Here is a 24,125-nt window from a genome sequence, read left to right on the forward strand (position 1 = left end):
TATGCTCCCATTTCACTTTTCCCCCGCCATCTTCTGGATGGAAAGGAAGCGCGCTTACATAGCAGTGCTGTACTACTCTTCCATTCGCTTTAAAAAACGTACTCTATACTTCAGGTGCGTTCGATAGTAATGCAACTGTGGAGTCCTGAATTTAAGGTACGATGAATCGAGCTGAGTGCACCGATGGCGGCGGTCCATGCAGCTGCAGATGGACGTGGAGCCAGAGGAAGAGCTTAAAGCACTGGTTGCTATTATTACATCTTGGGTTCCTATGAGTAGAAGAATTCTGATAACAACATACGCTCGAAGAGATGATATTGAGGATTATTAAAGATATGGATTAATCCTAAAACCGATTCGATATACCTGACACTCCAATGCCGGTGTCCAAAAAGATTGTACCGTTCCACCACGGCTAGGGTCTTAGTTTCTAGAAGAGAAACTGATCCCAAAGCCTTATTGCTCTTCTTCTCCTCTTTGGTCTTAAATCTAATTTTTCTCATTCCTATTCCCGTATACTTTGAAAATATCTCACCTTCCTTTAGCTAATTGCGAAGCAAACAGCAGAATAAAACCTTAATACAAAAAAATAAAAATTCGAGCTGAGTGCGAACCGGAAAAGGTAAATTTGGCTTTTTCATCAACCGCAAGACCTCGACCGTTTTCCTTTTTTTTTTTGCGCAGTGTTTGTATCCAGATTACCGCCTCCACACTTATCAACATGTCAACTGCGATTGTAATAAATCAAAACGAAGAACGGAAAGATGTTGGCTCCATCATCGTCACGACAGAATCTGAGACTGATGTAGATCAGGTACACTCTGAGAAAGATCCATTTTTGGAGTGGTCATTGACTATGGATCCAGAAAAGATCCTCAACTCGAACATCATTCGAACATCTTCCTTCGACTACAAAGGTCTTCCTCGACCAATTTTAATTAAGGAAGACACGACTGGTGGTTGTGGAGGGAAAACATGGGAAGCCGCAGATGTTAGCTGCAACTATCTCATATGGAAATACGAGAGCAGTAATGGTAATGCCTTTAAAGGAAAAACTATCCTCGAACTTGGAAGCGGTACTGGCCTAGTGGGCTTGGTATTAGGAGCAATGTGCAATCCTTTGGATGCAAACGAGATTGTAATCACGGACCAGATGTCAGTATCTACTTACCGCTATTTTTAACTCTTCAAACTTTATTGCTAACAAGCTCTTCTTAAACATTGAATCGGTTAGTCCAATGCTCTCACTTATGGAGGCCAACATTAACATCAATGACCTCGGCAGGATTGTGAAGGCGAATGTTCTTGACTGGTATGTAACCTTTGAGCAACACCTTCGCTGTCATTGTTACTGATTCTTTGTTCCTAGGGGAGTAGAACTGCCTCATTGGCTTACTAAGACACCGGACATCATAATAGCTTCGGACTGCGTATATCTCGAGATCGCATTTCAGCCTCTTATTGATTCGCTATTGCTGTTATCTAACGAAAAGACTGAAATATACTTGTGCTACAAACGAAGGAGAAAAGCTGACAAACGCTTCTTTACACTGGCGAGGAAAAAGTTTACCATAACTGAGGTAAGCTTGAATCTTAAAATGAGCTGCTTGAACATTTGATTAATATTAGCGAAATCTTAAGGTGACAGAAGATCCACACCGCCCAGGATACGAACGAAAGGGTTTACATCTTTATTTGATGAAGCGCAAACTATGAACATTTCACCTCTCGATATCATCCTGGTTAGACACTGGCCAACAATCAGTACCATATACCTTTTAGACACTCGTCTCACATAAACAGCATGTGAGCTGTCTTCGTAAAGATACAGTAGAACGGCGCACCATCAAAAGCATTTCCTGCCCATTACACCCATAAAATGATATTGTATAAAAATCAAAATAAAAAATTTGGATCGCCTACGTGCTTTGGAAGCTATAATTTTTTTTTTCCAATTGTTACTGCCCCCGTTAGACTCAGACTGATCCATAAAACAACCATGATTACATGTTTGGAATTCTTTAGTGGCATCGGTGGTCTAGTAAGTAGTAAGTTGTATTGCGAAAAGACTTAGACATCAGCTCATTCGATTGTCTTTGAAAGCACCATGCACTGAATGTTGCGGGCATAGATGCTTCAGTGGCAAAAGCATTCGACATGAATGAAGTAGCCAACAAAGTTTACCAACATACCTTCGGTTCTGCTCCCTCTAATGTCAGTACAGCATTTCAAACTAGAAATCGTTGATGTTGTGCTAAATGATAATATTTTTCGACTTGAAGAAAGCTATAGATCGCCTGACCGTGAAGGATATTGAAAGGTATGTATTATACAACTCCTTGACATTGGGTTCTTATACTGATTCAATGCATTTAGATACAATGCCGATTGCTGGCTTTTGAGTCCACCATGTCAGGTGAGCACTATATGGCTTCATCTTTGTAATATCTGCATTATTGCTTGTAACACTAGTGATGTGCTTTTCAGCCTTATACAAGAGGAGGAAAGCTACAAGACAGCGAAGATCAACGTGCAAAGCCATTATTACATCTCATTACGCTACTACCTAAGTTATCCATATTGCCACGATATATCTTTTTGGAAAATGTCAAGAATTTCGAGGTTTGATGTGTTTTCATTGTTTTCTTCGACGATTTATGCATATAATTGAAAAACTATCTTGCAGTGCTCGCAATCTAGAGAAGCCCTGGTAAATCAACTCGACAGTCTTGATTACTATATACAGGAATGCCTTTTATCTCCTACCCAGTTTGGTATTCCAAACCACCGGTTACGATATTATCTCATAGCTCGTCGGCGAGACACACCTTCCGACTCTGAGGGATATATAGAGAGGGCAATAATCCATGAGTGTTGGCCATTTGATGGAGAGCGAATCGAATTCAAAACACCATCAATCTCAGCATTCCTTGACCTTGAAGAAACAGATGCAGAACAGCACCTTGTACCAGAAAAATATCTTACAAAGTCCAACAATTTTAGATTTGGTAATGAACGATTTCGACTTCTTGACTTTATCGTACGTAAATGTTAACGATATATTTTCAGATATTACAAAACCATCAGGTCATCAAACGTCTTGCTTTACTAAGGTAGTATAATATATGAATTTGCTTTGCTTGCTTAAACAAGTCAAATTGCGTGACTTACACTATGGTATCAACAAAGGCATACGGTTCCCATCACATTCAAACCAGTGGATCCATGTTGCAAACAAAAAATTTAGAGGTGAGGAAAAATGTCAGTATTCTTATTTAGTTCTTAAGAAGCTCACACATACATATTTCAGGTCAGTTCATATGACTGGGCCCATCCGGAATCACTTTTGTCACTTGGTCTGAGGTACTTCACTCCCACAGAAGTAGCACGGTTGCACGCATTTCCTATGCCTCCTTGGAAAAACGAAACTACAGACACACAAGAACCATCAGTCAATTCGATCACTCCGAGACAATATGAAGCTCCACATTGTACTCCTCATCTGAAGTTTCCAGATGATATCAAGATCATACAAAAGCATCGTCTCTTGGGAAACAGCCTAAATTGTTGGGTGGTAGCTGAATTGTATAGATGCCTGATGTTCATAGACTAGAATCTTCAACCTTTCGTAACTTTTTTTTTTTGAATGTATCAACAGTAACAGAAATAAAATATAGTACAAAGCTGGTGCTTTAAAAAATGGATGAGGGCGAGACCAAAAGTTTGACAGCTGTTTTTCACATGCATACCGGAGTTCCAAAGACAATCTGGGGAATCGAAATTCATCTTACCAACACAACTTACAGTTTTTCCTGCCAACAAACAAAAATGCTCAAAAGCATCAAAGACTATACTAAGCGCCATCGCAAAGGTTTACTTATTACCGCAACTATTATAGGTGGAGGTATATTTGCTGGTCAATATGCCCGGAATAAAATTCAGGAATTGCAGGACAAGGCTGCATCTGAAAGAATGGCCAAAGAGAAGTATGTCTACGCGAGCATGTTCGACGAAAAACCAGCAAAGTCTAACATTTCCTCACAGCTTGAAGAGACGCTTTGAACAAAATCAAAATGACTGTACATTTACCGTTCTATCGCTATTACCCACTCTAAGTGAACAAGTTTTTGATGATATGGCTGTGGAGGAGCTATGGGCTAAGCTGCAAGAGCTACGCAAAGAGCAAAAGCAGAAGCTAGAAAAGCAAAAAGAGGAAAAGAAGCAAGAAAGCGAGATTGAAGCTAACTCCAACCAAGAAAAGCCTGTCGAAGAACAAGAAATAAAGGAAGAAAGCATTAGTGAAGCTCCTACTAATAGTGAGAACGCTGAGACTGTTGTCAATGAGCAACAGTCTGAAGAAACAAAACCAGAGCCCGCACCAGAGCTCTTCTTACCAATTACAGAGGATCAGCAGCCATCTAGCAAAGCTATCCTCAATAGTGGTACAATGGAGAGCAGCATTGGAAGTCTTGCAAACTCATCCTTGTCGGAAGGATCCGAGCTTGTAAGCTCTCAAAAATTGGAGGTACCATCGGAAGAAAAGGCAGTAGTACTAAAGTCCAAGTACGCACTATGGGAAGAGATTAAAATCAAAAGTGAGAACTCCTTATGAACGTGTTTTGACATGTCATGAGTACATACTAACCTCTTTGGCTACTTGTAGGCTTTACTAGAAGTTTGACTTCCCTTTACTGCGTGTCGTTGCTGACATTGCTTACACATACTGAGCTAAATCTTTTGGGCCGGTTCACTTACGTGTCCTCTATTGCAAGTTTGAATAGAAGCGAGCCTACAATCCGCATTGAGAGATCTGAGTCTGAGTCAAAGGATACCTTCATGGACATTGATGTAGAAGGCAAGTTCTTATCTTTCAGTTGGTGGCTACTCCACAAAGGCTGGAAGGGACTTGCTGCAAGAGTTGAGGCTGCGGTACATGAAGTCTTTGGCAGGTACGATAGATCTACTGTTTTTAGTCGATTTTATTGTTTATAACATTATCTAATCATCTTACTCCCACGTTCCATTCTAAACAGTATTCAGCTGAAGCATGCGACTAACTATGAAGAGACCTTAAGGTTGATTAAGCGAGTACGACATTTGATAGAGTACGACGCCGAATCAATGAAGCCTCACAGGTAAGTGTTAACTTTCGCTTACTGTCTAAACCTCTAAGATTATAACTAGATTTTTGAGAAACAGCTTTGCGCAATACATCATCCCACAAAATGCTGACGACGAAGCAGAAGTTTTGGTCCAGGCAGGCTATGCGACGTCACCGCAGGAAGCTGAGAAAAGTCTGAAGAACTATAAATTGCGTAGACTACTCGACGAAACTAGTGACTTTGTTGAGAGGTATATATCGGTTTCTACTGTTGACGTTGGCTTTATTATTGGATGCTAAATATTGCTATGCAGCGTTGATTTCAAAACTGTGTTGGGTGCTTGTTTGGAAGAACTTTTTGCTTTATTCTACCACAACACCTTCACGAAGCCATTCGATCGAGAAAACAATGTATCAAATGAAGACCGCATCCAGGAAATCAATAGTAACTACCTCCAACCATCAGCAATTGAGAAGAAGGTTACTATTGCCAACCTGTTGCCACCCGTTAGTCGCCAGTCACATCTCATCATCAACAGCAACGAGTATCTTAACGTAGGTCCCATTTCTGCTGAAAACAGTATGCCAATTTCAATGTATCTTACTTATTTGTTTTACTAGGCCTTAAGTTATGTGAAAGAACTGCAGGCATTCTCAGCTATTATATACACTCAATATGATATATCGCAGCAAGCTTAAGATTCTATAGTAGCCCAATTACACTAAATACAAGAAAAATGAAATAAAATGTAACGCAAAGAGATGAGCCCGCGCACTGCTTTTTGTTAGCCGTTTGTACGATATCATATTCAATAAGATAAGTATGAGCATTGCAATAGCTTTTAGCACACTTCGGTGAGGGTTTATTTTGATGAAAATATACATGTTGCACCAATAATGCGATTTAATAATCGTCACCTCTGGAGATAACTTCTTTGACGGTTGGTCGGAGGAGAATAGAATGCTCCATCTGTGCAGTGTAACTACCTTTGGTATCGTGGAGTGGTGGATAGGCTGTGACAATGCGATTATCGACAAGATTCTTCAATGCCATAGCATATTTCTCCTCGCCAGTTCTATCCAAATATCGCTTACACCACGGCAAAGTACCGAAATGTTTGTTGATGGTTGCTAGCAGTGACTTGGCCTTTGGCAATCTAATTTCAATGAGATGAATGAGATAAGCTGGTCATGACTTTGGTGGTTAAGATAATAAAATTTACCTCAATGGTACGAAGCTAGCGTCAAAGGATTTGGCGTAATGAGAGCATTCTCCTTGCTCAATAACATATCCACGGCCAGTCTGTTACAATGGTCACATTAGTCTCAATTTCGAAAAGGTTGCCACAGGGTAGCCTAGGAAAACTTACCGAGCAAAAGGTCTCTACAGCAAGCCATTCACCTTCTTCAAGCTTGGATTCATCACCAGAATCACGGACAATTGGAACTGATTTGCCAGCATGAATGTGATATGGTTCAATGGTATGTCCGGTCAAATTGCGAATGGGCTTGATATCGTATGTTTTGCCATCCAATTCAATTTCGTAGGAGTCGTAGACTTCATGAACAGCAGCACCAATATCACATACACGTACGTCTATGCCAACTTCTTTGATTCCAGCATTAGTAGCCTCTCTAGCTGCTTCAATCAGTTTATCGAACTTTGGATTGAAGTTCATAGTAAATGCAGAGTCGCATATACGGCCTAAATTGGAAGCATATGAGTTAAAAATGAATATTTGATATAGGTCAAATTATCATCTTTCCTTACCTCTCACGTGAGTGCCAATATCAACCTTCAGCACATCGTCATAAGATAAAACGGTCTTGTCACCAGCATTGGGTGTGTAATGTGCAGCACAGTCGTTCAAGGAAAGTCCAGTAGGGAAACCAATACCAGCTTCCATACCATTTTCTTCGACCAACGCCCGAGTGCCATTCTCAATCAAATCAGCAATTTCGATCATGGTCATTCCAGGTTTGATGGTCTTTCTAGCATATTGACGCACCTAAAAAAATGCAAGTGAGGGCATAAGTAACGTTGGTAAAGAACTTTGAACCATAATTCAATTTCATAATTACCTGCCGATGTACTTCAGCAGCTTTTCTCAAATCATTATAATGGTCTTGGTTGGATCGTTCTAGGTACCTCTTTTCCTCATTTGTTGTCCTCCACGTATTACTTAATGAAAAAAAAGAGTCAGGTCCACAGTTTACCAATGCTAATCATACAGATATTTGGCACTAACTCATTTCTGTATTCCTCAATTTCTCCTTCGGGGTAGATCTGATTGGGGAACAGTTTTGATAAAGGAACAGTAGGAGGTTCACTTTGCTTGTTTCCAGACTTCTTCTTCTTCTTGTTCTTCTTCTTCTTCTTTTTCTTCTTGTCAGCAGCTGTAGTAGAACTGTGTTATTATAAACTTCTCCTTTCGTCCAACTTAGAACTGTAGCTTACAGCCTTCATCCTCTCCGTCGTCTTCCTCATCATCGTCAGCGTCTTCTTCGGCTTTTTTATCGTTGCCGTTGGTCTTTTCTTCCTTCACTAAAAGGCAAGTAAGACATGGACATGGTTAATCGTCTCTAACTGAATTGTCCGGTATTCATAAGAAGCCTTGTGTACCTCCTGTTGGCGCGGACTCCGCGGGAAGCTTTCCGTTTCCATTAACTTGGACTTTATCGAGCTCGCTCGTGATCTGGTCCACATTGTTCTCACCAGCCATTATAGAATAGCTTTGTGGGGTAAAGTTCTTGATAGTAGGCTCTGAAAAATTTCTCTCGAGTCAAATGCTATAGACGTCATCAAAGTTTGCCACTGAATTTGGTTGCTTTCGGGACTTCAATTCAGGTAGCTGTCAAGGTGGTGGAGCTCAGAGGATCTCTGTGCTGCTAACTTTAATGATGAGCCTCCTCTAACTAACTAGGAAAACGTCAATTGAAAGATATCACTATGATCAAACCTATTTACTTTCAATCTTCTAATGACCTCTATTTTGTACCGTTTGTTTCTCAGCGAACTACCATTGTCAATGTTTATAAAGAAAAACTTTTAAACCCCGATAGCCCATCTCTCGTGTCTTGCTTTGAGTGATGGACACTTGGCCAATTCATAGTCTGCCAGAATGCTTTGGAGAGACAGGTGCCAGGTATGATCTAGAACCGCATGTACAGCTTGAGGAAGATTGGCGCTCAATATAGACGTACAAAGGTTGCAGCAGTTCTTCCAACTAGCGTTAAATCAGTCGAAAATCGATAAAGCAGATCTAGTTCGTTTGAGGTCACTGCTCTTAGTAGGGGAATCTGGAATAGGTTTGCATTGAGACAGTCATGGGGTACAATATGGTTAAAAAATCACCTTGCTAAGTTGTGCATTCAAGGTAAATCCACCGCAATCGCCATTGCTGCCAAACACTACAACCTCAATGTACGTGCAAGTGAAAAAAAATAATTATTGTACTGGAAAGGAAAGGAGTATTAACAGGATAATAGGTATTACAAGCTTCCATTGGAAGCTTAGTCCTGGAGTACCCAAATCAACTGGAAAAAGGCATCACACAGCTTCTGAATCGTGCTCGAGAGCTGGATCGAAGTATAGGTATATATTGTCGCTTTATCGTATAAACGGATAATACCATCACTAATCATAAGCAGTAATTCTGGACAATATTGAGTTAATGTTTCCAAAGTCTGGTCTGTCCGACATCCAGCTGAGACTACAAGTGCTAGATCAATTGCAGAATGATCAGGATAATGAACCAATAATTGTTAGTATCCTTCCCATCTTGGTGATTGTTTGCTTTTGTGCTTACCATGTTGCTAGGTTGGGTGCTGCATTGATTTGGCTTCACTGGACCATGGAATCAAGAAATCTTTCGATGTAAGTTTATTTGATCTTATGATCAGGACATTGATCAACATTGATCCGAGCACCCCCGCATATAGGATGTGTTACAATTTGAGATCCCAACGCCAGAGGAAAGGTTCCATCTATTCCGTAATATTGGATCACTGTTCCAATTTTCTCCAACGCTTGATTCGAAAGCCATAGCAGATCGACTTCACAGCTATAAATTAGCCGACGTGTACAAGCTAGTACGGATAGCAGATGAAGCTCGGTGTAGAGAGAGCCGTAATTTAAGTAAGTTTCAAATAGCCCGTTATGCCAAACGGCCATTATTTATATTAATTTTCGCTCATTACAGTAACCGAGGAAGATCTGATTGAATCAATTCAAAATATTCATGCTATTGGACCTGGGGTAGGACGAACAGCGGAGCAGCCTGAAGCTATCAAATGGTCAGATATAGGAGGTCTGGAAAAGGCGAAAGTAAGCAATCGGATTTGACGTGTAAAGGACCCAATACATATTAGCAGTAGTGAAGTTTGAAATTCGAACTCATTGGCCAAATTATTATTATCCAGAGCGCCTTAATGGAGTGTACATCCTGGATGCACAACAATCAAGTAGCGTACGAACGGCTCGGTGGATCGCCGACAACTGGTGTTTTGCTATTTGGGCCGCCAGGAACTGGAAAAACACTCCTGGCAAAGGCAATTGCCAATGAGTGCTCGGCTAACTTTTTGGCAATCAGCATACCCGAGCTTATCAAAGGCGAAGTAAGTATGAAGCTGTAATGAGTGATCATAGATCAATTTTTTAAAAAAAAAAAATTGGACAGGTCGGTGAATCGGAGAAAGCGGTTGCTAGAGTATTCTCCACTGCTAGGCGCTGTAACCCATGCGTTATATTTTTTGATGAATTGGAGGCTATTTTTGGATCTAGAGAAGCCACCGGTAACCTGGCTAATAAGGTAGGTACTGTGGAAAATGAACAATGAGAAATTTGCTTGTGCTAACGTAGCCGGCATCGCAAAGCTTATATCTCAGTTAATGATGGAACTTGACAATCTGAGCCAAGGAAAAGAGAGAGTATTGGTGGTGACGGCAACAAATCATCCAGAAAAGATAGACAGGGCTATTCTTCGGCCTGGTAAGCGCACTTGAGGTATAGCCATAACTAATTTGGGATCTAACGATGACCTTATGTATTTTATCATAGGTCGTTTGGACCAGCACATCTTTGTAGCGTTGCCGTCCGAAGAAGAGAGGCTACAAATTCTGCGAGTTCTAGCTAAGAAATCTCACGTTGATGCTAACGTCTGCTTTGAAAAATTCGCAAATATGACAAATTATTTTACTGGTGCTGATATGCAGGCGTTACTTCGCAAAGCCGGTCTTTGTGCTCTTAAGCGCTCTCAAGGAAACGAAATATACATAAACGAACAAGATTTTCTGGACGCTCTTAATGTTATGAAAGCATCGGTACTGGAAGAGGACCATCATCGTTATACCCGGTTCGAACTAGCGGTGTGAGACAATAATTATTTGTTGATTGATATCTTTAGAATAAAAAAATAAAGCCCTTTCACAGAAAGTAACTATGTGGTTCTAAATTCAACAAAAATTCAATAAATCGCCTGAGAGGGTGGAAAGTGGCAGAGTGTAAAATCTTGCTTTTGAAGGTATTCCTGGCCTACCTGAACAGAATATTAAAATTCAACCTTCTTGCTATTGTCGCAATGTGAGCCTGAAAACTGATATGATTGCACTGAAGTAACTCCTTGTCACACTAGAAGCCAATGATGGTGGTAAAGCTATCGTGCTTTCGATTTATGCTGTTGTTGCTTATCTACCTCGTACTTGTGCCCTTTCGTTTTTTTGTATATGAGTGCGAGAGCGGGTTACTGTAAGCTTTAGCATATAGTACGGTGTTCGAACTTCCGAGTTTATTTCGAGAATAATAAATAATAAGAATTAAATCTCCATCATTAATAAAGTCTATATCTCGCGAGTACTGGTGAATGACAAAGGAAAAAGGCGACTGGATGTGGACAATCCTAGGATTCACGACTCGTATAATGGATTTGTAGCGTTCGGTCTGCGACCTGGGTCAAATTAAGCAGTATATTTTCAGTTTTGAAGGACGTGGAAACGTTCCTGATTTGTTACGCACCACCACATAGCATAGAAAGGAGGTCCAAACTACAAAGGTGCCATCAATAAAATGAGGCTTTTCATGCTGGTAACTGTATAAAGTATCTTCATATCGTGGTTCATCCAAACATAAAAATTCTCAAGGCTAGTAATTTAGGTTATTGGCTCATAACGCGTATACATTGTAGTTCGAGCTAGAACGTGATCTGTCCTTTGAAAATATTACAAAGTGAGAGGCAGATTTACTATGTCTTGGAAAGTACGAAAGGAAAGAACAGAGTTGGGACGCTATGGAATTTTTTGGGGATTTCTATGCCGATATAAGCATGTGTCTAACTAACTAACCGAACGAGATTTGCGTTCTGGGACGTCCTGTTTTCTTTTTAGAAGCAAAAGGTGACGGACTGCTCGCGCCGCTCGTGTCGTCTTCGGGGAGATGATCACCGCCAGCCGAGAATAATTTGTCAACAGCGTAAGGGCTCTGAGCAGGTGTTTCCGATGGAGTTGAATCTTTCGAAGCTCCTTTTCGCGGCCGCTTAATTGCACTCGCTGCACGCTTTTCCTTTGCTGCCTCATCTTCCTGAGCCTTTCGCTTCAATTGCTGCTGAATTTGAGTGTCCAATTCTGCATGCAGAGGTAAGATTGATTAGATGCGAAGCTAAAAAAAGACACATTTGAAAAATAGTTGTTATAAGGCGAACATACCTTCGTCATCAAGCAGCAAGGAAACAATTTCGCGCGGCTTAAAGTCAACTTGCTTGAACTCGCCACCAGAAATAACCACTTTTTGAATCTATTGAAAAGTTAATGTTAGATGAATTATTACCCAGCGATGGTGTAGATACTACATTCAAAATAACATGGATTTCCGCCTACCTCATCCTTTTGCTTAGCTCGCATAAGAATTCGTTCTTCAATAGTGTTTTTGGTAATGAGTCGATAGACAGTAACTTGCTTGGTTTGACCAAGACGATGGGCACGATCCATGGCCTGTTGATCAACCGTAGGGTTCCAATCGGAATCGTAAAAGATGACTGTATCGGCTGCGGTTAAGTTGATACCCAAACCACCAGCTCTGGTACTGAGCAAAAAGATGAAAATTTCAGGTCGAGTCTGCCAATCGGTGACCATATCTCGACGATCTGAAATCTTAGATGATCCATCAAGGCGCATATACTTATATTGCTTGTATGAAATATACTCCTCCATAAGATCAATCATCCTGGTCATTTGGAAGTAGATCAAGCATCTGTGTCCTTCGGCCTTCAGCTGTTCAAGTAGCTTATCGAGTTTGTGCAGTTTGCCGGAGTCAAGAATAAGATCGCTCATCGCTAAATGAAGAAGTTCTGTCAGTATCTTGAATGATTAGCGGGTCATATTCATATATAGTTTACCTGGTACTCTGATAAGTGAGTATCCGTTGTTGGAGATTGGGACAGGCAATAAACCTCTACCGTCATTGCGGGTGATAACCTTTGAGAGTTCAGCTGCGTCCTTTCTAGCTGCCTTGGGAACATGATCCAATCTTCCGAAGAGGACGGCACGAGTAGGACGATCAAACATTATATCCCTCTGTTCTATTTCGCACTGCCTATCAGAGCATATTAAAGTCACAGGTGGTGATCGCGCCTGAATATCGCATCAATATTAGTCATAGTTGTCAGTTTACCCGTTATTTTTAAAAGATCCTTACCGTCGGTATATACATCTGCTCAACTTTGCTAAAGGTGCTGGTCATATTATCCATGATATGTGACAATTCGTATAGAGGCTGACCAGGAGAAAGAATGGATGCAGCGAAAGGGGATACAGTTTGATTGATGAGGAAGCTAGCATATGTATGAACAGGTGCAGTTGGGTAGCTATGATAATAACGCTCGTTAGTGAGAACCACATACACGGTCTATGTTTATAATAATCCGATCCACTTACACATTAGAATCGTCAAGGTAGAATCGGCGCCGGGCCTCTTGGTCTCTGACGGCAAGGTGGTTAACCCATCTTTGCATAACATGCTCTCTAGCAATGCGAACAGCATCTGATGCATCCAGATCCGTAAACCGTAGAAACGAGAATGTAGAATCTGAAAATTAAATTCGAACAAACGTTTCAGTCAGAAAAAGACGGTGGGTCAACCTTAACAAATGGGACAGTGCACATACCTGGTTGTTCAGAGTACATCGAGTTATAGACGTTTTCGGGTGTCCAAATGTTCAGCAACTGGTCTAGATATTTAGTCTCAAAACCAGCTCTTGAGTCAGGACCAGCAATGTTAAGGATACCGCCGTTGCGGTACAGCCTCTTTGGAATCTTAAACTTGATGACGCTTTCAGTGGAGTAGGGACAGTTGAGATACGTTTCCTTAGAGAGCGACATTGTACGACTAGATTCACAGAAAGCGAAGGGAGAATGCACATCTGCACGTTCGAAGAGCTCGGGATGATTACAAACCTATTGTTCAATTTATTTGTAAGTATGTAGGCATGAGTGGGCGGGCATAAGGTATGATGTAAGGGCTACTTACCTTTCGGAATTGCATCACCAGATTCATCAAGCTGTCCAAGCTATCGGAATCACTGAGAGATGTTGCCTTTTCAAGAAGTTCTGAGATGGATAGTTTTTCTTTGAGGCCGCGGTACAGCGCTCTTTGCCGAGCGGTCAGGTCACAGTAGAGCTCAAGTTCAATCTACAAGAACTACTTAGAAAGGGCAATTCTTTAAAAATCTTAGACCGTTTGCTCAATACATACCTTTTCGCCAAGTTCATGCTGAACGTTACGCTTGATACGTCGCAACATGAAAGGCTTCAATATCATATGAAGTCTTCTCAGCTGATGCTCGTTGAGAGTGCCTTTGTTTTCCGCGTGGCTCTCAATATCTTTTGAAAACCATTCGCTGAATTCTTCATGAGAATCGAAGAGGGTAGGCATAATGAAATGAAGCAAAGCCCATAGTTCTAATGAGATAAAGAAGGTGATTATCAGCAGTGGCATGAGAAGGTATTGTTTCTTTTGTGATTGTATGCTCACCTTGCATACTATTTTGAATAGGTGTTCCTGTAAGCAGCAAGCGATTTCTGCAATGGAAACCTAGTAAAATTTTCCATCTAGCACTGGCTGAACTCTTAATGGCTTGCGCTTCATCCAACACCTTAAAAAAGATGACATGAGTATGTGGTTCCACTGGTATGCACTGCAACCGCCGCCACGAATTCTTACCATGTACTGCCATTTGACGCGTTGGAAGTATTGCACGTCAGTGACAACCTGAATAACAAAATGCATCATGAGATGATGTGTACTCTATGCAAAATTGCCGATATGCAAAAATATTTTACCAATTGATAACTTGTAATGACAACATGGAAAGGGGCATCTTTGCCATAGAGTTGCTTCTTTGTCCAAAACTGGCGAAGAGTTTTTCGGTCCTTAGGGTTACCCCAGTAAGGAAGGACCTAAGAATATGAGATGGACGGTCAGACATAACTTGTTCAAAACAAAAATGATGCAAGCAAATTCGAAACAAAATATACCCTGAATCCTGGTACAAAGCGGGTGACTTCTTGTTGCCAGTTGTGAAGGGTAGAGGCGGGCGCAATGATCAAGAAGGGTCCCCAGATATTGTTTGTCTCCGCAAGGTAAGCCATGAGGGAAATCGATTGTACGGTTTTTCCGAGACCCATTTCGTCAGCCAAAATACCATTGATACCTTGTTCGTACAAATTGACCAACCAGTTGAGACCCTTGAGCTGATAATTTTTAAGTTGACACATGAGCATTTTTGGTTGCTGAACTTCTGGACCCATTCCCATACTGGTGGGATTTTGAAAGTTCATAGAGTCAGAGTCAACTATAATTGAATTGTTGTTAATAAGCGACAACGTTACGTAGGGTAAAGAAAAAAGGGGTTTATAATTACAGTCGTCAGCATTCAAAGGTATTGAGGATGAGCCACTCTCGGCCGCAGCACGACGCTCGCGAGCACCTTCGTCGAATGCCTTTGTCCGTTCCAGTTGCATGGCCAGAGCATTCTGAGCACCGCGCTTCGCTTGCTGACGAAGCTTCTCTTCATCATCTTCGTCAAAATCAACATCATCCAGTTCCTTGTGGCCTTCAGTCTCATCTAAATCATCGTGATCCACGCCGGACTGAGACGCACCAGCATTCTCATTTCTATCATCGGTAGCAGTTTCGTCGTCTTCTTCTGCCGCACTAGTCTTGATTTTTTTGCCGATAAAATGACTATACAACTCGGTTTGAGTAATAAGGAAGTTAAGTTTGCGCGCCTGGCGTTGTGCTTCTCTCCGTTCCTCTTCAAGACGAATGCGCTCGAGTGCTTCCTTCTCTGCTTTCTTTCGAAGCTCTCTTTCTTCCTTTTCATTCTTCTTCCAGAACATTAACATCTAGTAATCGGATTGGCATCATCAGAATCAATAGTGCAGAGCCATAACATGAACAGTAATAGTCTTACCTCTTTCATGGCCTTCTTAGCTTTGTTTTGAACATCGCGATGAGCTCTACCAGACTTGGTAGCAGCTCGTCGAGCCTCCTTCTGACAGTATTGTGCAACCTTTTTACAATTACCCATGCGTGTGGCTTGAACACGAGAGAGGATCTTGGACATCTACATAATATAACGATGAAATTAGAAAGGAAAGTTGATTTGAAATTGAAGTTGAGGCAAAGAAATCAAACTTACTCTTGGAATATCCTTGCGAGCAATATTAATCCAAATCTTTCGTCGTTCATCTTCGACTTTACGCTGCGAACTGGATCGTCCTTTCTTGGATTTGCGTGAACTCTTCTACAGGGGATCAATACATTAAACTACGGTCTCAGGTGTGTACCATGTCAGTCAAATACCGTACCTGTGACACTTGATTTGCCATATCGAAAAGATTGCTCGTGTTTCCAGAAACATTGTTCGCATCCATATACTTTTTCCAGGAATGGTCTCCTTGACGTCTGTAATGTTTCTTGGACAAATCACTTGCTCCTTTGGTAGAACGCAACAACAGATCTATGGGGATGGACATAACATCGTCGCCTGTAACAGGTCGCATGGAAGATTTTGAACCTAGTCTCTTTTCATAGATGCGTGCTAATTGATCTTGCATCTTAGCTCGTCGTCTCTGCATGATAGTCGATCGATTAATACATGATGTAAATGCGGAAAGTGAGTGCCTGCGTACATCCATCGTTAACATACCTCACGCTTTTGTTCGTACTCCTCAAGGACTCTCTTCCGTCGCTTATGAATATCAATCATGTATTTGACAAGATGTGATGAATGGGTTCGTAGAAACTCGTCATCATCCTCACTGTCGCTCAACGCTTCATGCTCTCTATCATGGGGCATGTAGCCATTTCGAGCAGATACATGTCGCTTATCGGATCTCTTATTTGCATGCACCTTATCCTCTTCCACTTGATATGAAGACGATAGAGGGGACGTTGGATGATCATGGTTTGCGCCTGTGTGCGCATCCCTGTGAGACGGCAGAGAAGACCACGACTGCACAGTAGATGGCTGAAAGTGACCATTGTTTTGGGTTTGCCACGCACCATTAGGTTGTTGGGCACCATTAACCTCCTCTACTTTCACATTTGGAAAATCGGCTGGAGTAACGAAATGCTGTTAGCCTTTTCCAAAAATTAGTGTATTAATTGAGTGTTGTAAAACTTACATTGCTTGCCAAAGGAGTAGGTAGTTCGATGTCCAGGCTTAGCCTGTTTAAAAATGGATTTGAGTTAGTATCATAAAGTATACGCCCCATACATCGCAAAAATATAAATTGAACTAGCTTCCTTCTTATACAAAGCTAGGTGCGTACCTTCGGATCCAGTGAGGATTGGGGTGTCAGTTCTGAAGACTGCGAAGAGCGTCGGTTACCTTCACCACCATGGTTAAGCAAATCATTAATTCCATTATGTCGCACAGGGCCAGCGGAAGAAGACATTGGGGCGTGTGCGGGAGATCGCTCAACGTCCTGATTTGTCGAGTAACCATGTGAGGCGGCATTGGTGGCATGAAAGGCGGAAGAACGGGGTGGAGGTTGAGCGACAAAGTCTCTCGCCGGTTGTTGACTTGCCATTTCAGACGGTTCTTCACTTTGCTGTTCGCTGCTGCTATCGCTCAAAAGACGGGATATCGACATGACAGGAGAAATGACTTTTTCGCGGGGTACAAAACCAGGAGACTTCGTTAGGTTTGAACCAGTTGGCGGTTGAGCAGACCTTGGTGGGCTGTAGAGCACATGCTACACAGGTTTGGGAGGTATGTTAGCAAAAGTGTCTTACTTATGAATGTCACTTCAGTCTTAAAGTATTTCAAAATTACCCGTATGGTCGGTTCAGCTCTATCCATTGACTGGAACTGAGATCGATTTCTGTATTGGCTCTACATAAACAAAGTCAGTATAAACTGTTGTAGCCTTTCTTTAGAAGGTCGACCCTTATTTTTGCATACTCTTACCTGATCTTGGTCTGGATGGCCATGTCTTGACCAATGTGCGTCCCCTTGGTAAGGCTGTCCAATTTGCTGACCTGGTTGACTATGATCTTGCTTCTGGGGATATGTAGGGGTTTTAGAAGCGTGTTCAGCCACTGGAGGATCGCGATGATATTCTCGTGACAGCTGTTGATTATGAGATGGAGTATCATATCTTGGCGTAGACTTAAATCATTTTAAAGTGTGAAGTTAGATAAATGCTATACGCTGGAAAGGTTGCGTACTAACTCAAAAGGAGTACAATGATTTTTCTTAAAAAAACATATACCTGATGAAATGTACGATCTCGGTATATCTGTTGCATGCGAGCATCGCTGTAGTCCCATGAGGTGTTTGTAGAGGAAGAGGAGGAAGAAGAGGGGCGGAAGGCGCTGGGTGGGGAAGTGGGTTGTTGATAAGGTTGGTCTGGTCGGTAGTCTGGTCTTGTCGCGTAAGGCTTATACTCGTAAGAAGTTGGCACCTTTGTTTGTAAAGGTGGAAGCGAGCCAGTACCAGTATAAGAATCATCTGATGATCGGTGACTATAAGGCTCCCAATCTTCTTTGGCTGCGGATGGCTGGTCTGCAGGATGCGTGGGCATTTGCGGATATCGTTGAGGTGGTTCCTGCTGCTTAGGAGGATACGAGGATTGATCCGAAGGTCTTCGGGTGAATGACATTGAATGTGGGCAAGCCAATGGGGCTAGCAAAGTTCAATCTCTCTTGTTGTTACGAAAGCGATATGGCTGTGAGATATCTTTTTTGTGGTGTCTATTATTTTTTATATCGCCGGCTGGGCTTTAGGGTTCGGTGGGTTTGGTTGGTTGTCCAAGACGGTTGGGACAGCGTGACTGTACAAATGACGTGCCTGCAGTTCTACCACCAAGCAATACTCGTTTAAGCTCGTAAAGACACCAAAAAAAAAAAAAAAAAAGCATAGCGTTTCTAGTCTGTATAGTGTGATGCTCGATCCATGTGTATCGTTCATACCATAAAGTGTCCATATCCACCTTTATTTATTTATTACATTTTGGTGCTCAAACATTGTCAGCGTGAGGATGGGCTGGGCGGTTTGGTCCTCGAACAGCCTCAGTAAAAATTTTTTTTCTGTTCCAACACTTCTTGAGCACAGAAACGATAAACAAACGAAACCAAAGTTGAGCGCTTCATGGTCTGCCCCGAACAAATTGGACAGTGCATTCATGTCATTTCTTTAACAAAATCAAAACAAAACACAACTGGCAAAATCTTTGTAGCTTTTAAAACAAAAAGACTTTTTGGTGGGTTTTTATTTTTCAACCGGTGACTTTATACACCATTCGAGGGCAACGACAGAAAAATTCCATGATGTTCAAATGTTAGACTTGGAAACCGAGGAGAAAAGAGGTTCTTGTGGGTTTGCTTGGCTTTGGAAGTAGAGGCCTTAGCTAGTTAAGCGATACGCTTATTTAGATCTAGCTCTCATCTTTCTTCTCTTACGCTTGAGGCGTCTCTGACGCTTCTTTCTCCACTTGTCACGCACTAGAGAGACGAATCATGGTTAGTTCTATTTCATGGTAGACGTATCGACACCGCGTTTGAACGGCATAGTTAAACAATTAATGTAGAAGACTTACTATTTGTATGATAAGTGAAAACTAGGAGAAGAATCGTTTGCGCCTGCCTACTGACCTTAAATACATTGGAAATTGAGAAAAAATTTTTCGACTCTCTTACTTCACGTGACTTCTTTTCGGAGTTGAACAGGTTTCGACGTTTATGCTTCACCCGTGTTCTCAATGTTTCAAGCATCACTCACACACACGCTTTGGACAGATACGTCCGACATATGCATTGGCAATGAGATATCCGCTAATTAGAAATTAAACATGCACGGATTTTGCCAATAATGAACTTATACCAACTCTGTTTGTCCGCCACCTATTATTGTCCCTCCTCGAAAGCTGTCACAGCTCAGAACGAACGATCATTTGCTGTGGAAGATGGATGTGCGAGAATTTGAAAGACAATCGGCCGTTTTGAGACCCAGCTTTAATCTGTAAGGAAGTATTGTTTCAACACTTCTGTATTGTGTAATGTGGTTGCAAGAAAACGATTAGCTGATGTTTTTTCCTCATGTATTGACTTCTCCCTTATATTAAAAAACGGTTTAACGTCATCAAATGTAAGGTTTGCATTAATTTGTTTTGTTGATGTGGTTCTGCTGTAATGTGTTGTAAGCATGGCCCACTCCCCATTCCGTGAACAAAATAACCACCACATCGTTTCGAGAACAAAATATACGTTTGAATTCTAATACATACACGGTAACCAATTGAATATATCATGTGCTCGCTGGATAATAAAAGTGCGAGAATGCTCAAAAGCGCAACTTTAGTGGTGGAGAATTTGAATATGTATAAAAAAAATTGTTTTTGAGGGTAATATGTAATTTGAAAGGCACAATATTCTATGATTGCAAAGTACGTTTCACCATTTCTTTGGCCCACCTTGCCACTTCCTTGGTGCTCTGGGAGTAATGCCTGCTAGATCTCGCCTCTCTGAGGGTTTGGGTTATCCAGTCTACCTGGAAGAACTGCTTGCCATCCGTACCATACAGAGCATCCGCTAAATCACCAATTAAACCTACAAGACTTCTAACAAGGGTATCTGATTTATACTCATCCTCAGCCACAATGCTAAGGAAGGTGAACATCCCAGGCACATAGGGTGCGATCAAAGGAGCTTCATGAAAGAAGTGAGGCGTTCCGTTAGCTGAGGTTGAACGAAGATGACAACGAAAATTTTTTCCATTCTTTAAGCCTGAAATTACTTACTTTTGCCACCTGTCGCAAGTCCTTGAACGATGCCAACATAAGCTTCAACATTTCCTTCGTGTAATTGATTGACATACTCGATCATATCCAAATTAGTCTGAAAGACGTAAGTATGAATTGAGCAACGTGTTCGGGTGGCTTATATTTTCGATGATGATGATTACCTTGTCTGCTCTCATGTTACCAGCCTGCTGGAGGACCATCATGGTGACGTTCAAGTATGACTCGAATTGCCCGCCAATGGCCAAGGCAATATCACCAAGACATGAAAGAATAGCAGGCTTGACATTTCGATGGAGCACTGGGCTTTGAAGGTTCTGAATCAATAGTTCCATGAACGCATTACTGTACTGGACGGCATTTTCTCCTAGGGCTCGACAGATATCGCCAATCAGTCCAATGGCGATGCCACACAACTGATATTCTTCGGGATGTTGAAGAGCACTATACAAGATGGGCATAAATGGTTCAAGGTATCGTCCAAAATCTGCTTCTAGTGCGCTTATTAAGGCACCGACGCCGATGAAAACATCTTCCTTGGTAGTGGAGTGTTTGCTTTGAGAGTTCAGGATCTGTAAGAACACTGTCATGATACGATCCGCGATGCTACTGATGTTTTTGCCCAATTTGCGGACACAGCTCTAAAATGGCGGGAATTTTTTGATTTAGTGTATTCCATTCACTAGTCAATGGCTGTTGCAATTACAATGACTACTTACCGTCAGTACACTAAGAAGGTTAGACTGCAGTTCATAGTGGGCATTTTGCTCATCACTCCCTATCAATTGGTTCTGTGATTTCATAAGCAACAATGAGTAAAAATTTAAACATTTGTTCATGATCCATGCACCGTTCACAGCCAATGTATATACCTGGACGGATAAGGTATGCTCCAAGCGCTCCAACACTGTGATGGCGACCTTTTCAATATTAGGGTAGCAATCTTTTGCGGCTGTGGACACAAACGTGGATATCGCTTCATATGCTGACGTTCTAGAGTTTGCTTCGTTGTCAGGGCGGTCAGTAATGCGAAGAAGGGCAGTGATGACGCCTTCAAAATATCGAGACAATGGCGAAGTCTCTTGGTCTGTATCATCGGCATTGGAAAGCTGTTCGGCAAGGTTCATAAGAGACCAACAGCAGTTTCCGACAATTCGGGGATTGTCTTCAAGACCTAACACCAAGGCAGATACCAATTGCGGAAGATGTATATCTGGCTTAATGCACTCCACCAACACATCAGAGACGCGACCGAGTGTCCAGGTGACAGTATCCTTCACATTGACATCAGGATCCCGCATCATATTAATCAAAGTCGGCAGTGCCTGATTGATGTTGCACACACGTGTATTTGTCAGCAATATGTAAAGCTGAAGACACCATTCTCACGTTTTACCTATCTCTTTTTGTTACTTACTTGATTGACCAGAGGAGTTAAAATCTGAGGATTTGGTCCTTCCAAAATGGAGCCAAATGCCATAACAGCCGCTTCACGGTATCGCCATTCGGTACTTTGTATGTTTGATTCTACGAATGGAATGACAGGTGGCACGATGTGGTCTGTAATGGTTTGTGCAAGCAGAGCAAGGCAAGTACCAGCCGCCATTGCGATATTCCATTCATCTTCATCAGCATCTTCCTCCTAAGTTGAAAATTAACAATTGTTGTCAATATCAAGTCGGAAACTGATTAACCAAGATTTTGTACGTACCTGCTGGGTCAGCATCCACAAGAGAACTGGTAAAATCTCAGGTGCTGCTGTCTTTGCAAAGTCAAAGCTGACCCGTTCTGGCTGCTCACCGACTTCAAACGCTTCATTTGCTTCCTCTTGCAACTCTAGTTCCTCATCGCACACCGTCGACCAGAATTCTACAGCTTGAAGGGCAACACCCTGGTGCTCAGAATTCATTCCTAGGACCGTCAACTACATAAGGTTGAACCGATAGGTACAATGTCAAAAAATGCAATTTCATACGCCATCAGAAGCAGATTAAATACTAACGCCAAAAAGGGCCTTTTCCATGTAGAAACGCATCTTGTCATAATACAAATGCATGATGCGTACCAGGCATTCGAATGCAGCCAATTGAATGCGTTCGTCACTGCTCTGAGTAGCTTCGCAAACGACTTGCATGATGAAATTTCTTTCTCCCTATGAGCATATGGATGAGTCAACAACAGTTTTCGCAATGGTACAATGAAGGTATAGATGGACCAACCTCTCGCTCAAAGTTTGCTCTGATGAACTCTAAAGAATTGTAAAGGGCATGGAGGGCCTCAATTCGAACATCATCACTTTTTAAATATACGATTGAGTATATAAGTGATGAGTCTCATCGTTCACAAGACATCTACAAATTGTACTCACTTTGTTTCCTCCTTTCTAGCTCCTTGAACAACGGCCGTCAAAATTTCATTTGCATTAATAGCAAGCACCATTGGCTCCTACAGTTATCAGGAGTGTCAATATCTGCTGGAATCGCCACCAAACGTACAAAGAAAGACAACTGACTGTTGATTCACAAATATAGCCAAGAGTTTGCAAGCTAGCTTGACGCTGCAAAGCGCTTTCTTGGTTGGTAACGTTATCCAACAGGGTTGGGATCAATTCTGACCATTGGTTTGTTGGAAGTTCAATTTCAGCTATAGCAGACACTACTTGAGGTGCTGTACTACGTGCAATACCAGCACTTCCAAACGTCCTCAATGCCTTTGGATCACTCCATGTTAGATGACGTGCTTATGACTGTGGATGATGCGGGAAAATTGCACACTTACAGCTTGCTTAATTTCATTACGGACACCTTGTTCAACCGATAACCATCTTTGAGCATACTCTTCTTTCCTTACATTCTCCTGCATGAACGGGCCACATACATGAGTTTTGCCATATGGTATACAACGTGGCCAAAAACTAACTTCACCTTTGCAACCAAGGAATTCTTAAGTGCCAATCCCGCAAGCTGTCGTAGCGTGCCATCGGCTTGCTCACTTGCAAAAACTTGGTTAAGGACGGCTACATAGGCAGCCTACCAAAGAGCGATGGCGCAGTTAGTGTCAAATATAATTTAGCATTTGGGTAATCATGGGTTGATTTTGATTCATACGTAGTTCTCTCGAGACATCTGCTCGAGTTTTGCAGTGGCATCTTCACGTATGGATTGATCTGATCGAAATTAAGGTTTTAAATATTTGATTGGGAACACTATCATTCACTGTGTGTCGCCTTGTGACGCCTTATAGAAAAGTAGTAACCCTACCCGTCGATAGTGAGCTTTGAAGGAGTGTTGATACGTCCATGCTGTGATTCTAAGTCGATCAGAGATAAAAAATACCAGAGGGACTACTTGAGTATGAAAGCGGGTGGGCAGGCAAAGAACTTAAATACGACTGGGACTCTGCGTGGACTGCAAATTTCTCCCCAGCAACGCGAGTTTTGGAGCTGAGAACGAGTTTGCCTGATCCAGCTGCAACTATGGCACGTCACAAATCCCCTAACCCAAAATGATTCCCAAAAGTAGCCCAGTTCACTTTGTGGGGGTATGGGTGAGCCAACAGGAACGGATGGCCCTTGAATCATCGCCACTGGGGGGTCAATGAAGAAGGGAAGTCGAGCGAAAGCAATCATGTAGGATGGATAGCTACATATTCAACGCATGTATCAAATCGGTATAATCGTCCCCGCACTGTTGCTATCAGGATAATAGGCTGGGCATTTTTGGTAACA

The 24,125-nt window shown here is 41.9% G+C and overlaps 8 protein-coding genes across 8 annotated transcripts; 4 read left to right on the forward strand and 4 right to left on the reverse strand.

Annotated features, from left to right (window-relative positions):
* Positions 1-678: 678 nt before the first annotated feature.
* On the forward strand, positions 679-1,937 carry K450DRAFT_259059 (uncharacterized protein). The gene is made up of 4 exons (XM_051591945.1): positions 679-1,155; positions 1,235-1,312; positions 1,370-1,580; positions 1,642-1,937. The coding sequence occupies exons 1-4, from the start codon at positions 722-724 to the stop codon at positions 1,714-1,716; spliced, it is 798 nt and encodes a 265-aa protein (XP_051440946.1). The 5' UTR covers positions 679-721; the 3' UTR covers positions 1,717-1,937.
* A 3-nt stretch (positions 1,938-1,940) lies between these two features.
* K450DRAFT_259064 (uncharacterized protein) lies at positions 1,941-3,710 on the forward strand. Its single transcript, XM_051591946.1, has 9 exons — positions 1,941-2,041; positions 2,104-2,214; positions 2,283-2,320; positions 2,377-2,416; positions 2,488-2,622; positions 2,687-3,008; positions 3,070-3,113; positions 3,190-3,249; positions 3,311-3,710. Exons 1-9 carry the CDS (start codon positions 2,000-2,002, stop codon positions 3,611-3,613), a joined length of 1,095 nt encoding a protein of 364 aa, XP_051440947.1. The 5' UTR covers positions 1,941-1,999; the 3' UTR covers positions 3,614-3,710.
* Positions 3,711-3,792: 82 nt separating this feature from the next.
* On the forward strand, positions 3,793-5,884 carry K450DRAFT_259067 (uncharacterized protein). The gene is made up of 7 exons (XM_051591947.1): positions 3,793-3,986; positions 4,045-4,595; positions 4,664-4,949; positions 5,034-5,135; positions 5,194-5,352; positions 5,416-5,656; positions 5,723-5,884. The coding sequence occupies exons 1-7, from the start codon at positions 3,829-3,831 to the stop codon at positions 5,798-5,800; spliced, it is 1,575 nt and encodes a 524-aa protein (XP_051440948.1). The 5' UTR covers positions 3,793-3,828; the 3' UTR covers positions 5,801-5,884.
* A 121-nt stretch (positions 5,885-6,005) lies between these two features.
* On the reverse strand, positions 6,006-7,824 carry K450DRAFT_202409 (uncharacterized protein; the record flags this gene model as incomplete). The annotated part of the gene is made up of 8 exons (XM_051584686.1): positions 6,006-6,258; positions 6,325-6,404; positions 6,472-6,806; positions 6,873-7,110; positions 7,184-7,283; positions 7,351-7,498; positions 7,560-7,646; positions 7,725-7,824. 8 exons carry the CDS (start codon positions 7,822-7,824, stop codon positions 6,006-6,008), a joined length of 1,341 nt encoding a protein of 446 aa, XP_051440949.1.
* Positions 7,825-8,218: 394 nt separating this feature from the next.
* K450DRAFT_259089 (uncharacterized protein) lies at positions 8,219-10,598 on the forward strand. The gene is made up of 12 exons (XM_051591948.1): positions 8,219-8,247; positions 8,320-8,410; positions 8,479-8,525; positions 8,591-8,696; positions 8,753-8,865; positions 8,922-8,978; positions 9,044-9,239; positions 9,304-9,428; positions 9,524-9,718; positions 9,781-9,912; positions 9,977-10,091; positions 10,161-10,598. The coding sequence occupies exons 1-12, from the start codon at positions 8,224-8,226 to the stop codon at positions 10,472-10,474; spliced, it is 1,515 nt and encodes a 504-aa protein (XP_051440950.1). The 5' UTR covers positions 8,219-8,223; the 3' UTR covers positions 10,475-10,598.
* Positions 10,599-11,538: 940 nt separating this feature from the next.
* Positions 11,539-17,681, reverse strand: K450DRAFT_259099 (uncharacterized protein). Its single transcript, XM_051591949.1, has 21 exons — positions 17,569-17,681; positions 17,434-17,493; positions 16,928-17,353; positions 16,781-16,823; positions 16,303-16,712; positions 15,962-16,225; positions 15,793-15,894; positions 15,565-15,717; positions 15,013-15,496; positions 14,627-14,943; positions 14,432-14,548; positions 14,313-14,360; positions 14,124-14,244; positions 13,845-14,050; positions 13,620-13,781; positions 13,258-13,546; positions 13,028-13,178; positions 12,789-12,957; positions 12,490-12,724; positions 11,972-12,426; positions 11,539-11,888 (listed from the first exon to the last, which is right to left on the reverse strand). The coding sequence occupies exons 2-21, from the start codon at positions 17,458-17,460 to the stop codon at positions 11,784-11,786; spliced, it is 4,284 nt and encodes a 1,427-aa protein (XP_051440951.1). The 5' UTR covers positions 17,461-17,493; positions 17,569-17,681; the 3' UTR covers positions 11,539-11,783.
* On the reverse strand, positions 17,643-18,454 carry K450DRAFT_259104 (uncharacterized protein). Its single transcript, XM_051591950.1, has one exon. The coding sequence runs from the start codon at positions 18,260-18,262 to the stop codon at positions 17,828-17,830; it is 435 nt and encodes a 144-aa protein (XP_051440952.1). The 5' UTR covers positions 18,263-18,454; the 3' UTR covers positions 17,643-17,827.
* A 1,454-nt stretch (positions 18,455-19,908) lies between these two features.
* Positions 19,909-23,817, reverse strand: K450DRAFT_259108 (uncharacterized protein). The gene is made up of 15 exons (XM_051591951.1): positions 23,659-23,817; positions 23,506-23,564; positions 23,323-23,427; positions 23,177-23,254; positions 22,911-23,108; positions 22,767-22,843; positions 22,618-22,693; positions 22,401-22,550; positions 22,110-22,322; positions 21,816-22,040; positions 21,271-21,723; positions 21,118-21,189; positions 20,563-21,039; positions 20,399-20,495; positions 19,909-20,306 (listed from the first exon to the last, which is right to left on the reverse strand). Exons 1-15 carry the CDS (start codon positions 23,696-23,698, stop codon positions 20,032-20,034), a joined length of 2,595 nt encoding a protein of 864 aa, XP_051440953.1. The 5' UTR covers positions 23,699-23,817; the 3' UTR covers positions 19,909-20,031.
* Positions 23,818-24,125: the final 308 nt, after the last annotated feature.

The sequence above is a fragment of the Umbelopsis ramanniana genome (assembly GCF_025399195.1).
Source record: "Umbelopsis ramanniana AG unplaced genomic scaffold K450scaffold_74, whole genome shotgun sequence".
Taxonomy (NCBI): domain Eukaryota; kingdom Fungi; phylum Mucoromycota; class Umbelopsidomycetes; order Umbelopsidales; family Umbelopsidaceae; genus Umbelopsis; species Umbelopsis ramanniana.

Excerpts from the sequence above, each read along its gene's own strand:
- K450DRAFT_259064 (XM_051591946.1), top strand. The coding sequence starts at position 2,000 with ATGATTACATGTTTGGAATTCTTTAGTGGCATCGGTGGTCTA. Across the intron at positions 2,042-2,103 it reads TTAGTGGCATCGGTGGTCTA|CACCATGCACTGAATGTTGC; the intron begins GTAAGTAGTAAG and ends TGTCTTTGAAAG. Across the intron at positions 3,009-3,069 it reads GTCCAACAATTTTAGATTTG|ATATTACAAAACCATCAGGT; the intron begins GTAATGAACGAT and ends ATATATTTTCAG.
- K450DRAFT_259089 (XM_051591948.1), top strand. The coding sequence starts at position 8,224 with ATGCTTTGGAGAGACAGGTGCCAG. Across the intron at positions 8,411-8,478 it reads AGTAGGGGAATCTGGAATAG|GTAAATCCACCGCAATCGCC; the intron begins GTTTGCATTGAG and ends TGTGCATTCAAG. Across the intron at positions 9,429-9,523 it reads GAGGTCTGGAAAAGGCGAAA|AGCGCCTTAATGGAGTGTAC; the intron begins GTAAGCAATCGG and ends ATTATTATCCAG.
- K450DRAFT_259104 (XM_051591950.1), bottom strand. The coding sequence starts at position 18,262 with ATGTCATTCACCCGAAGACCTTCGGATCAATCCTCGTATCCTCCTAAG.
- K450DRAFT_259059 (XM_051591945.1), top strand. The coding sequence starts at position 722 with ATGTCAACTGCGATTGTAATAAATCAAAACGAAGAACGGAAAGATGTT. Across the intron at positions 1,313-1,369 it reads AAGGCGAATGTTCTTGACTG|GGGAGTAGAACTGCCTCATT; the intron begins GTATGTAACCTT and ends CTTTGTTCCTAG. Across the intron at positions 1,581-1,641 it reads AAAAGTTTACCATAACTGAG|GTGACAGAAGATCCACACCG; the intron begins GTAAGCTTGAAT and ends CGAAATCTTAAG.
- K450DRAFT_259067 (XM_051591947.1), top strand. The coding sequence starts at position 3,829 with ATGCTCAAAAGCATCAAAGACTATACTAAGCGCCATCGCAAAGGTTTA. Across the intron at positions 4,950-5,033 it reads GTACATGAAGTCTTTGGCAG|TATTCAGCTGAAGCATGCGA; the intron begins GTACGATAGATC and ends CATTCTAAACAG. Across the intron at positions 5,353-5,415 it reads ACTAGTGACTTTGTTGAGAG|CGTTGATTTCAAAACTGTGT; the intron begins GTATATATCGGT and ends ATTGCTATGCAG.
- K450DRAFT_259099 (XM_051591949.1), bottom strand. The coding sequence starts at position 17,460 with ATGGATAGAGCTGAACCGACCATACGG. Across the intron at positions 16,713-16,780 it reads CTACTCCTTTGGCAAGCAAT|CCGATTTTCCAAATGTGAAA; the intron begins GTAAGTTTTACA and ends TCGTTACTCCAG. Across the intron at positions 12,725-12,788 it reads AGCAGATGTATATACCGACG|GCGCGATCACCACCTGTGAC; the intron begins GTAAGGATCTTT and ends TGCGATATTCAG.
- K450DRAFT_259108 (XM_051591951.1), bottom strand. The coding sequence starts at position 23,698 with ATGGACGTATCAACACTCCTTCAAAGCTCACTATCGACGG. Across the intron at positions 23,565-23,658 it reads TCAAAGCTCACTATCGACGG|ATCAATCCATACGTGAAGAT; the intron begins GTAGGGTTACTA and ends AATTTCGATCAG. Across the intron at positions 22,323-22,400 it reads TGGAAAAGGCCCTTTTTGGC|TTGACGGTCCTAGGAATGAA; the intron begins GTTAGTATTTAA and ends AACCTTATGTAG.